Source organism: Odontesthes bonariensis, chromosome 9, assembly GCF_027942865.1.
Source record: "Odontesthes bonariensis isolate fOdoBon6 chromosome 9, fOdoBon6.hap1, whole genome shotgun sequence".
Taxonomy (NCBI): Eukaryota; Metazoa; Chordata; class Actinopteri; order Atheriniformes; family Atherinopsidae; genus Odontesthes; species Odontesthes bonariensis.
This window is the reverse complement of record NC_134514.1, coordinates 13,104,503-13,117,276: the sequence shown is the minus strand read 5'-3', so window position 1 is coordinate 13,117,276 and position 12,774 is coordinate 13,104,503. Positions and strand designations below refer to the sequence as shown.

At 39.6% G+C, this 12,774-nt stretch overlaps 1 protein-coding gene across 2 annotated transcripts in view; it reads right to left on the bottom strand.

Annotated features, from left to right (window-relative positions):
• dph1 (diphthamide biosynthesis 1) overlaps nucleotides 1-12,774 on the bottom strand; it is a 61,053-nt gene that overhangs the window by 42,904 nt on the left and 5,375 nt on the right. For both annotated transcript variants that reach the window (XM_075473180.1, XM_075473182.1), the window contains exon 3: nucleotides 1,615-1,678. In XM_075473180.1, coding sequence (XP_075329295.1) covers nucleotides 1,615-1,678 — 64 coding nt within the window. The remainder of the gene's footprint in view (nucleotides 1-1,614; nucleotides 1,679-12,774) is intronic.

Genomic DNA, 12,774 nt, shown 5'->3' with positions numbered 1-12,774 from the left:
AACTGTGGACTTGAGAGCTTTGCAGCTGTCACTCTAAGTCAGCTGGTGTTATCTGAATTATAAAGTTAACCTGTCAATCTCTACACAGAACTTTGCACAGTCTCTGATGTTCATCAAGAAAACAAAGAATCTATCATTCAATCTGGAAGGTGTGGAACTGGAATTGTGGAAAGACAGCACAGGTAGAAGAAGTTTTACAGAGTTGAGGAAGTACACAGCAGGGCCTAATGAGGGGAAACTGTGAAAACATCTTCTCTATTGCAGTTTGGGAGAGAAATCATGTGGATTATGAAGAGAGTGTGAAAAATACAGTGAGAAGAGCGATAGAAGACGAGGCATGCAGACAGTCAGGAAAGCAATTAGTGTCCGCTAATTGCTCTCATTAGAGGAGATGTGGCTGATTTAGTAGGCTCCATGATGGACAGTTCAAAGATATACAGTGTATGTGAACTGCACGGTTGTGTGGTTGGAAAGCTGTGCTGCACACAGTGGCAGTTTTTGGTCTGATAGCAGTGGCACTGATAAAACCAGAACCTATCATGAAAATTTCACTCCCACTTTTTTGTGATAAAAAAAGTAAAAGAGACTCTTAGGAGACTTAGAGAGAGATAAAGCGATGGAAGCAATGTCATAGTGTAGTAGTGAAGATGGAAAGAATGATGGCGTAGAAGAGAAGATAAGGAAGTAAAAGTAGAAAGACGACAGCCAATACATAGCAACACTAAAGCTTTTCTATTGATATGCTTAATAACCGTCTACAAATAGTAATATAAAGTGCATGTAATCAAGAAAAAAATAAATACATTCAAACTGATGCGATCTAAGCTTCCTGCCTGAAATCCAATATCCACTCAGCCTGAAAAGTTTATGGCAGCTCCCAGCACTCTATTCTTCATCTTGTCCATCTCATAATCAAGTTTCTATTGACGAAACACAGAAACGAATCCTCTCTGGGAGTTTAATGATAGCAGCCATTTTCTTTGAGAAAACACATCACAGGCAGTTCTCCTGGCAAACTGACGCCAACTGAAGGTGAAATAAAACTAGATACAACAAGGGAAAAAAAGAAAAAGATAAGATTTTTTTTACTGTACCTCATAGTAACCTTTGCACAAGTGTATTGTGGAATGAGTCTCTTTATTTACTAAGCACAAAAGAAAAAAATCTAATTTAGCTCAGAGAAGCCCAAAAGGCAAACTACGTTTAGCAGACCTTAAGAGAGACTGAAAGACATCTTGCTGCAGGATGAAAAAAAAAAGAAAGTGGTGTCAGTGTGATGGAGTGTTGTGGTGCGCATTAGGGCATATGCAGACTGAAACGGAATGTAATTAACAAGAATGATATCTCTTCCCTCCTCCAACTGTGAGCGAAGGGAGCTGTGATATCTGCTCTAACCAAACACAGCCCAATCGTGTCTCATTTTCTGCTGAATCCCTGATTGAGTCAAAGGCGGGCAACTATGATAAAGCCCCCGCTCTCCTAATGAGTATCAAGTGGCCACGCCAGTTAAAGTTCATATGCTGCTGGCTTGACTTCCGCACCTGCAGCTCACTCACAGACTCTCAAATAACATTAGTGATGGAAGTACGAAGCCTCTTTCTTTTTCCACCTTACCTCTCAATTATGTCAGCGATGGTACAGGCAAACATCTGCAGGCCTTCTGGAAGCTGCAGAGCGACTGTAAAGAGATGAAACGGCAAATAGAGACGTTAAATACATTTTGGACAGCAAAGCTATATATAGCCATTGCGAGTTCAAATGCTAACAGCAAACAGTGACACTCCAGGGCAATATTCATTTGGTCATGCTAGCGCTGTTGGTTTATTTTAGCAGGTGATGGGCTGTTCCAAAGTCCAAAACAATTACCCCACTCCATCTCAGAAGCTCACAGCTTGCCACAAGCATCATACATAACACTTACACTCATTCTGCCCTAAAGTCAAGCAACCAATTAACATTCACAGCGCCTGCTGGTGCTGTTAATGTTGGTGACAGGAGACCAACCGACCTACTGAAGTATGACTGAAGAAAAACCTCGTTTTGGGCAGTTTACAAAGTGGTTTGTGCTGCTTTTTGGACTAACTCTGCATCAAGAAAAAAGGCAGTTTTTCTGTTTTGTTTTTTTTCCTAATAGAAAAGAGAGAAAGGCTTTGAAGCACAGCTTTCCTCTAGTGTCAACCGCACCCAAAATTGTAATCAAGGACTCTTTCCTTCATGCACGTTCATTGAAAAAAAATGCCTGCTGCTAATGCAAACACATGGACCAACACTATATGAAAAATTCATAACCTAAAATAAATATCCCGCCTATGATAACCTATCTGTGGAAGCCAAACACACAACTAACACCAAGTGTTGGCATTAGACTTTGCTGAACAAAAATAAACCGACCAAAAAATTAAAAGACGTCAAAACTTGTTAAGTATTTTAACCTCTGCAGGTTTTAGGCTGAGTGTCTAAAACCCGGCTCATAATTGTTGACTTCCTTTTTTGTTCAGATCAGCTTTTCAATGATGAGAAGGGGCACAAACACAGTGTTGTAACTTTACACCAACTGGTTATCAAGTACTGAAATCTGCACACAACGTTCAGCGTACTGTTATCCTGGAACTTGAACCTATCTAAACAAATGATGGCTTATTATAAGTAACCTCATGCATCATAGCTGCAGCACCATTCTGCTAAAAACATGAACGCCCTCCACAAAAGTGGCGTTTAATATGGCCTTTTAATGTGCAAAATGTGTTGGGTCCACTCCTCTTAACGTGACCTTGTTCCACTTATTTTTTTTCTATTTGAGACGAATTGAACTGATTACAAAGTGAAATTAATTTGGATTTAATCATCAGCATTTTCTCAGTTTATATTATTAACCGTGGTTAATGTTCTTGACAGCAACAGTTTCAGTATATCTTTATGCGATCCGTTTATTTTTATTTTTCACAACACATTTGTTTGACTGTAGTACCAATAAAATTTGACGAGAACACAATGCAGCCACCTGCCAGCAATTATAAAAATAATAACAAAAAAAACTTGATTAGTGTCTAACCTTTCAGACTAACATTCCTCAATATGTCAAGGAGTACTTCAATCGAACCAACCAGGGTTGCTTGTACCCTGTAATATGAAACACTAATAATTATCAAATATTGTTATGAAGCCACAAAATCACTGCAATTGCTTCACTTTCTTATTTCTCAACATCTCAACTACCAGGTAAGAGTGAGGAATAAAATAGTTGGATAAGGAAAAGCTCATGGTCTGTCCAAAAATACAAGATGCCAACATTACATTACAGGAAAACACGACTGCTGCAGGTTGCATATTTTTGAAACATTATGACTGCTAGGTTGTCATTTTCGCTTGAACAAATATCCCATGCTAAAAAGCAACCGCTCAAAATTGAACACTTGTGCTAGATTGAACATTGTCTCAAGTGAGGTATCATGCCAAGAACCACAGAGTTTTCTTTAAACAACATGTCATGCTGCCCTGAGTATAAAAAGCCTCGCGAGTGTGTTGTTGTTATGTAAGGAGGACAAATTATGGAGAAATGACTTGTTTCTGTGCTTGAGAGCATATATTTTGGGTGTCTGAAGTCTACCAACTCAACAACTCAGAAAAACACAATGCTGGTGATTTGTGTTGGGCCCCCCACATCTGAAATATGACACTCTGTGAGCTGTTTAGATTTACAGGGGAAACGAACGTCTCTCTAAAAAGATACCCAGCCTCCTCCCTTTGCGTCTCCACCTAACTTCAACTTCAGATGAGACTACATTCCCTGTACCTCGGAAGTGGGAAGTTGAAATGCTTTTGCTCTTGCATTTTTCTATGGTGTTAACATCAAATCTGATCATTAGTTATATAGTTTACTTAAGAGAATTAAATGAGCTAATAATGCTCTGCCAGTACTCCGTTTTATATTTTATATCCTGACAGGGATATCCGACTTCTACTCTGTGTTCTTTCATTTCTTTTTCCCACTCAGATGTTGAAAATACAGACTTCCCATTTGTCACTAATTGCACACACTGGTAACTGGTGAACTTGGTGAAATATTGCCCATATAAGCAACAGTTCTTACTGTTAGCGGCTAATAACTTAAAAGGCAGAGGAAGTCCACAGTATATGGGGCCAATATGTGACTGAGGAATTATAACGCAAGTTCTCAATGGTGTTATTAACTCGCCAACAGCCGTTAAGTTCGGTGGAGTGTGTTTTAACAACATGAACCAATTCAACACACTACTCAGCAACAAGACTGTGCCTAAAAGAGGGATCAGTGGTCTACCAGCTGTCTATGGTCGAACTGTAGCATTCTTCAGTAATTTCAGCCTGTTAGCTTAGCTCTCAGACTGCTTACTGAATGCTCCCTCATACCACAACAAGGTAAATTGAGTAGAACAGATCTCATATGGTAGGCTAGAGAACCTATTGTAGAGAGGCAGTTTGTCTTGAATTAGTAGGACAAGCATTTAAATTTCACTTGGGCCAAGTCCAGCTTCTGTGCACGTTCTACAGCTAACTGGTATGAACTGGTGCAGATGTAGAAGGCCTCCCTGGTAAACTTTAACATCATATACTGAGGTATGTGTTCATGTATCGCGAGCCATTTGCTCCCTGCAGTATTCAACAACGATGGTATATTACATCTTTTCCTATTTCCGTGCAGCCCTAATCAGTGGATAGTTGTTTTTTTCTCTTTTCTTTAAGTTTAGGATTACTGAACAGATGGTGTGATGAAAGAATCTTTGACCCTACTTGTCAGAATTTTGTTGCATAAAAAGCACACAGGGGCTCATTTTGACATGACATCGACGTGTTCAGTTTCCACCAGATTATTAGAGCGCAGTGTGTCAGGAGGGGGATTTGGATGAGAGGTTTAGATAAGGAGGCAATATCATCAGTTTTCTTTTTTTTTTTAATTCAGAGCAGGCACATGTGAAATTAGAAATTCGTGAAATACATCTTTTACATTCAATATGTTATACAACTTCTATAATAAATTCAAGAATGTTTTTAGTATGTATCAATCTTGAAGCATCATCATAAAAGAAACATGATTTCATCTTGTTTTAAGAGACTGTTAAAAAAATTTATCAAGTCCAGTCTAAAACCCAAAGGAATAAAAGAAAAGAAGCAGAGGATGATCGGGATCAGAATGAAATGTCAAACTTGTTAGAGATGAAAAGGAAGAACAAAAATGGTGCTATAGAATGTCAAATCCCTTCAATGAGTTGGATTTCTTTCTTATGAATAATTTTCTTCATTTTGGTCTAAAAACTGTTTCCAATTCAGGATCCAACTAATGATAATTTCATGAGTTACAATGTCAAAAATAGTGAAAAAGTTCAGTCCAATCTCCCCAGAAAATCTGAAATACAAACATTTGTCTACGTGTAGGGTAAGTAGTCACAATAAGTAGTCACAATCCAGCGGTAACATTTTTCAGACAGTCAAATACTTGTTGTTTCATAAAAGGCAGCAACAACGTCACATGATGGCAACATGCGAGTATTAAAATGTGTAACATATAATAATTTGAACTCTTCTAACATTGGACGTATATTTTTATCATGAAAAATAACCATTTACGTTCATTTAAAACCTTACCCATGCTATTCTAACTCCTAACCCCAACCATTCATGGGTCAGAGCAAAGTAAAAAAAACGAAGGAATCATGAGAGGAAGAAGGCCATTTCTCAATCCTCAAGTCTCTAAGCGACAAAAATCTACGGAATGTAGCACGTGTACATTAACATGTAGCATGACATCTCAGGAGAAGAGCAGCAGCATTACGAGCAACTGAACATCATACAGTGAGAATGTGGGTAGAGGCAGAATGCATACAGCATGCAAGCTGCGTCTTCAAAGAGACAAAGGGAAATTAGTGTGGAAAATGTAGTCATGGTACAATTTAGGGGCCTTTTTTTTAATGATACTGCACGCTTTGTGTGGTGGACCAATATATGAATTATATGTTATGTCATTAAACCGAGTTATGGAGACAAACTGCATTTTGATTACCCGCAGTGCCAAACTCAAAAAGACTAAATGGTCAGTCAGTTTTATAAAACAGTTAATAAAGTTAATAAAGTATGAGATATTTCAGAACCTGATCATGATCCATTTCCACACAAATAATGTAAACTTTTAATCAATTACCAATATGCTTGCCTTGTTAAATGACCATGCATTTAATTGACAGTGGAGAAAAGGATCCAATTCACCAACTTCTTCATAATGTCATGGAACTGTGGGTGAGTAGGATCCAAATGCAAACAGGAGCTCCTCGTTGTAGATAAGGAATGTGTTTATTCTCAATAATCCAAAGAAAGGGAGCAAACATACACAGAACTAAAGCACTGGGAGACATACAAGAATCCGACGGAGAACAAGGGACAGAACTGAACTTAAATACACATGAGGGCAATCAGGGGAACTCGAAACATCTGGGGCAAATTAACAAGGGCGAAACCAAAAACACAGGAGAGAAAAAGGTAACCAAAAACACGGATCCTGACACATAAAGGTTCAAAAGCCATGAAAAAAACAGCTGTTTCAGTATTCCGTAGAAGTGGCTTGAGCAAAAGATGGGCTCAAACATGACCATCATTTAAAGACCTCATGACACCTGGAGACAACCTTTTTTTGTTTAGTTTGAAATAACTATTATTTTCGAGTTGAAATACATTATTGTGATAAATATGCCCGGTTCTCTGTTATTTTCGAAATTTGAACGCACGCCACTGAAATCCACAGGCCAGTGTCCCGCCAACGTTCCAACATAAAAATGACGTATGCTCCGGAACGTCTGCTCCCTCCTCCTCTCTCCTCTCGCACACTTTAGACTGTTCGCGGCAGCACACCGACTCATCTACCACTGGCACTGGCTCACACCTCCCACAAGAACACCTAAACCAGGGGTGGCCAACCGGTCAGAGACTAAGAGACGCATTTTTTACTGTGTTACCACAAAGAGCCATATTATTTTGAAAAATGACCGAATTCTCTCCGTTCCATCCGTCTGTTCTTGACTCGCTCTCATCTCGGTCACGTGACGCATCAACGCTGATATTAAACCCATGAACCGAGCAAAATGAGTCAAAAACAAACGTGTTTGGAAAGCTTCTTTCCAGTGAGGAGACAGAAGAAGAGGCTGTGACCACTAAGAAAAAGAAAGCTGCATTTTGAAGACATGTTTAAGCGTTACCATAGCGACCAGAGAGCGTTAAGGCTCTAGCATGGTTGCCGCGTCTGCTAGCGCGAGCGGTGTTGATGACGTCACGATTTCGTGTCCGCCATGTATAGTGGCGCAAGTTGTTGCGCCAGTAGTTGCAATTTTCTCCGTCACAGAGGTGGCGCTGCTACGTTAAGGTTACCTCTACTCTACAACCACGAAAGTGGAGAAGAAAACAATGCCGCTGTCAAGAGCAAGAATACTGTAATTAATGATACTGCTGCAGTTTTCGGATCATTTTAATTTAGTTAATAGAGGTGAAGGTCTGAAGCCCCCGGCATCAACAGAGTCTCTGCCCTCTTCTTTGCCTTCACGTATCTGTCCCGTAGCTTCTTCCACACTCTCTTACAGAACTCTCCCTCTTTCCCCAAAGTTCTCTTTCCCCAAAGTTCTGCCAATCTCTGTGCACCAGTTTGGGGAGTTTACGTGCTCCCTGTGCTGTTTCACTGCAGTTTCGTACAGCTGTCTGTACAAACGCACCTCCTCACTGAGCCTGGTCTCACATCGGTCCATCCGGTTCGTTGTTCTCGGCGCCGCCAAGTTACAAAAATTGACTGGTGCATGACAACGCGCTGCGCCGTCTTTTCAAGGGAAGCGCCATGCCTGAAACGTCATTTTGACGTCACGGTGCGACACCGCCGTGACAGACGCGGCAACCATGCTAGCGCCTTTAGGAGGCAGAGAGGATGTTATGTCAGGAGGACGCTGCTAATAAAGTTACATACAAGTACACAGTGGATTCAAGTTTATTAATATATTTACTAAATACCACAGAGTCTGTGTTGGTTGTATTGTTTTATTTTGTAGTATTTATCCGCCACACCTGAAAGGCCGGTCCGTGAAAATATTGTCTGACTTTAAACCGATCCATGGAGCAAAAAAGGTTGGAGACCGCTGCCGTATTGAACTCAAACGAAGCGAACACGCACATTAAAAAAAAAAAAAAACCACAAACACAAATTTTGATATGAACATAAGAGCCGCATGAAACCAGACAAAGAGCCGCATGCGGCTGAGGAGCCGCGGGTTGGCCACCCCTGACCTAAAATATAACAGATAAAGGCAAGGGGCTTGAAATAATCTTACAATTGTCACAGAACTTTACAAAGTGGCAATGTCGTGGGTTGATTCGCATGAAAAGCCGAAGTAGAACTAGCCTAATCGTGGAAGGATGGCCACTGGTCAGGAGCTAGGCTATAGCATATGAGCAACAGCGCCTTCCGCCTCGCCATCCGAACTTTCCATGGAGCCGTGTGGCTCCAACTCATCTAGGTATGGCTCGTATCTATAGGGCATAACGCCCCTCACATTGTCCTCCAGCATTGGGTCGGACTCTGCCACTTCGAAAAAATGTGTCAGGATCCGAGGATGAATCGGAGGAGTTGTCAGAATCCATGTTGTAGCTATGACAGGTGTCAGGATAGTCGTGAGTGACAAAGGAGATGTTCCGGAGTGCACGTCATAGGTCACGTGACGGACTAATAGGAAGCTCGCCAGCAGATCGCAAAAATTGCACTTTTAAAAGGCCGTACAAACTCAATTTCTCTATCATAATGATTAAAACCAACTTCAAGTGACTATTTTGTATGTGTACTTTCAATGTGTTTATGTATATTACAGTATTTTCCACGTGTCATGAGGTCTTTAATTTACAGTGAGGTAATCAGTTAAAAAAATCTGAGGAAATGTTGACAAGGAACTCTTGCATCAATTTTAAAGCAGGGCATCAATTTGACACATCATCATGATGATGTGTCAAATTGATGCCCTGCTTTAAACAAAGACATGTCCTTTGTGTTTATGTTTAGTGCTGAGGACTAAAATATGAACACCGATTAGATTTTGGGAGCTTTAAATATATTTTGTGATCATCGTATTAGGCTGTCAACCGCACTTACAGTTTTTTCAACAAAGCAGAAGCACTTTAGCAGATTTTTAATCGACTGGCTTTCTTGCTGGTGAAAGTGTGAAATACAGGGATAATTGTTTAGTAGTTTAATGCTCAATTGGATTAGATTATACTACACTGCCCGGGTACCACCAATACATATCAGTAGATCTATTTTTGATCTATTGTCATTTCGAGGACTTTAATCTCTCAAACACGTGTTCTGTGCACAAGTTTTCAACAGTTCAGTGTGAGATATCCTCCAACCAGTTTGACACATGGAGTGTGTACCTGGCAATAAAGGCTTGGTTTCAATCAAGCATGACATTTTCTTCCAGTAAAACTCTGTCACGCCTTTCTTCCATAAATCCATCATGGTCTCAGTGGACACTTACAGCTTGAAACCACTGACTTCAGCACAAAAACATTTTCACATGACTAGGCCAGAAACAATTTCAAGACTTCAGTGCCAGACAACATTAAACAATCAAAGCTGGGACATACAAAAGGCCAAAGAGGTTGAGGGAGGGCAGCCATGAGATGGAGTGATTGAGGGAGAGATGCTGGAAGGAGGAGCGAGAGGACTTCTTACTGATGAAAGGTTAAGAGAACATCCAGCGCTCAAGGAGATAGAGACACAGGTCATTAGCTGGAAAAGGGCAAGTTTATTAACAGAGAAAGGTTTCAGAACACACCTTTGCCAGAGTTGACAGAAGCAAAGAGCTTTCTCCATCTGCTCCACCAGTAAAAGGTGAGTCAGATGCTAGGGGTAGGCCTGGCACTGTGTTTGCACTGTAAATGTAAGCATGATCGCTGCTTTTGACTTAAAAGATAAAGTCTCGCTCTTGTGAGCACCATAGTCTCACAAACATTAAAAAGACAATTCAATGGATGTGTTTATTCTAAAAACCCAAAGAAACAGGAGAGAAAACTCTCCTCCTCCCATCAATGTGACACATAACATGCACCACTGTTGGAAAACGTTTGAAATATTCAGTAAAAAATAGTTTTGGTTCATAAAGTGTCAATCACCGACCATTTAACTTTGTTGATGAATGTATTGTTGTAGAATTAATAGTTGCAGAGCAAATTAGAGAGCTACACGTGAGATTATGTTAACATGCTAAATTAAAATGTAACCTAAGGAAGTGCTGGAAAGACCAATTTATCAGTAAACGGTAGACCGAACAGACAAAGCCATGGGTTTACTCAGGAGATTTCAAAGGGGAGGTTATGGCCGGAGAAAGGAGAATAAGACAGATAGTGAATAAAATTTTGGGAGAGTGAGTGCATAACATCTTAATGTGATGAATTTTGTGATGAATGTCAAACAACTGCAATGCAAACAACTAAAACAGAAACATTTTGCCGACGGTCATAAATGTCCGGCCTTCACATACTGTGCATCACTAAGTGCCAAAATAAAGCCGATACTAGAAAATGGGAACATCAGTAAAAATAATGCGATCCAATATTCCAACCCTGCAATAAACGAGGAGGAAACACAAATAAAGACAAATTCCATTATAAAACAGTAACTAATCTACAATTATAGTAAAAACATTTACACTACTTTGAAAAAGAGCCTCCAGACAAAGAAGGTACACTTCAACAGCATTACAGGAAAATTAGCTTTTTTCAATAATTAATCGTACATATAAGCCAAAAGTATACTATTAGCCATTCATTCCCCCATTTAGAGGAAAAAACAGTGTGTTCATTTTGTGGAAGTCTATAAAATCAGCACACTAAAAATCTTGACCATAAAACTTCCTTCTGCTGGTTTTTGATGACTGAAATTCAAATATCCCCACAGCATTTCATTGGGCTTTGACTTATAGTCAACGGTTACGGTAATTGCTAGTGTGCAGGCAATCTTGTTGAAATGTTCATTTCAAGTTCAACTTTCACCTTTGGACAGATGATTTCACAGTGTATGCAACCACTCTCTGATATGATGCAGACTTCACAGCTGAATTAGTGACCGACAGCTGTCCAATCCTCGGGGCAGTAAAGTAACAGTAAAACAGAATATTTCCATTGGAATTAATCGCCTGACATTCAGTTATTATCTTTGGTCTACACCACACATATCTTCTGCTGTCTTACATACATCCGTTCAGGCAGGTAAATGTATGAGATCTCTTTCTGACTGGAGTGGTGTTACACTTTCTCACTGCAACAGTGTTTCCCTGTTGCTTGTTCAAATATGTTGGAAAAATTAAAAACGCTGATGGCTTATGAATAGCACTGCTCCCATAATAACAATGCAAAGCCATACTTAGAAACCTTGGATTCTGGCATTCGTGCTAATGCTACTTTGACACACATCAACAGTGTAAACACTGCTGAAGACACAGTGACACCCCCATGGCAACAGCAGTGGCCTCGCCACTGAAGGACAGTGTGTCCTGCAACAGCAGAAATTCACCAATGTCTCCAGAATCATAATAAAAAAAAAAAAAAAATTGAGTTTTTGACCTTCCTTTAAGCAACCCTCCGTTAGAAACCTTAACATTTTTATAATTGAATGATTGCAACAGTACTGAGTTGTTGTAGCTTTCATAAAAATAATTTTATTTTAGAAAGAAACGTGCGGATACTGAAAGGAGGAGATAAATCCTCCAACATGGTGCCTGTTGTCTTTAAGCTAAAGGAAACATCTAAGAGAAAATTTCATGTTTTGATTACATCTTGTAATTACATCTTGAAAACAGAACTATTCCCAAGGAATTTCACAATCACCCCAGGGAAATGTAGTCACAGATTCAAGGTCCCTCAAAACACTTAAATCTCCACTGCTTTATTTTTGGCTTTATCTCGGTCTTGTCTGAGCGTGAAGAAGACACACTCAAGGCTGAACAACTTCTGTATGAGAGAAGTAACACAAGCTGGAGTTCAAAACACTCTCAAACTGTACATCAGCTCACACATAACTAAATAAACACAGATCTGAAAAATGTATCAGGGAGCTAAGAACATGTCTTAGAGTCTTCCAAACTCCTTTAAGAAATTATTCTAAAAATGATCAATAAACAATATATATATATATATATATATATATATATGTATATACATATACATATAAATCTGGCTGAAGTGTCAGATAATAACTACATAATCGAAACTAGAATCAGCAAGATCACACTGAAATGATTAACTGTATGGCCATATTACTTTAAACTGAACATGAAAAAACGTATTGGGTTTTCAGATTATATCAAAATCTGGGAATGCCATCTCCATTGATCTGAATTCTTTACAAGCTTAATGCAAATCATGTTTCTCTATAGACACAACGTGTCACTCAGTGTGGAATGGAAAGGAAGCTGACAGCCAAGAGCAGAAGAGGAAGTTTCCAAAGAAACTAAAATTCAAAACGACGCAGGCATAAAACCTCACAAGTTTTCACTCTTTCTAAACAAACAACAAACATATCTGGGAAGCCAATATGAAATTCTATTGTGGGCTGTTCTCCAGTGCTCAATTTCAAAAGAACTGTGTGAGACTCAAGGGGGGGTTCAGAGGATGACAAAGAAACAGATGGGCATAAAGAGGAACACGGGGGGACAGGGGTGATGAGGTGAGCTATGCTCTTTGAGTTCAGAGAGAGAGGATGAGCTCAGATATAAAATTAAA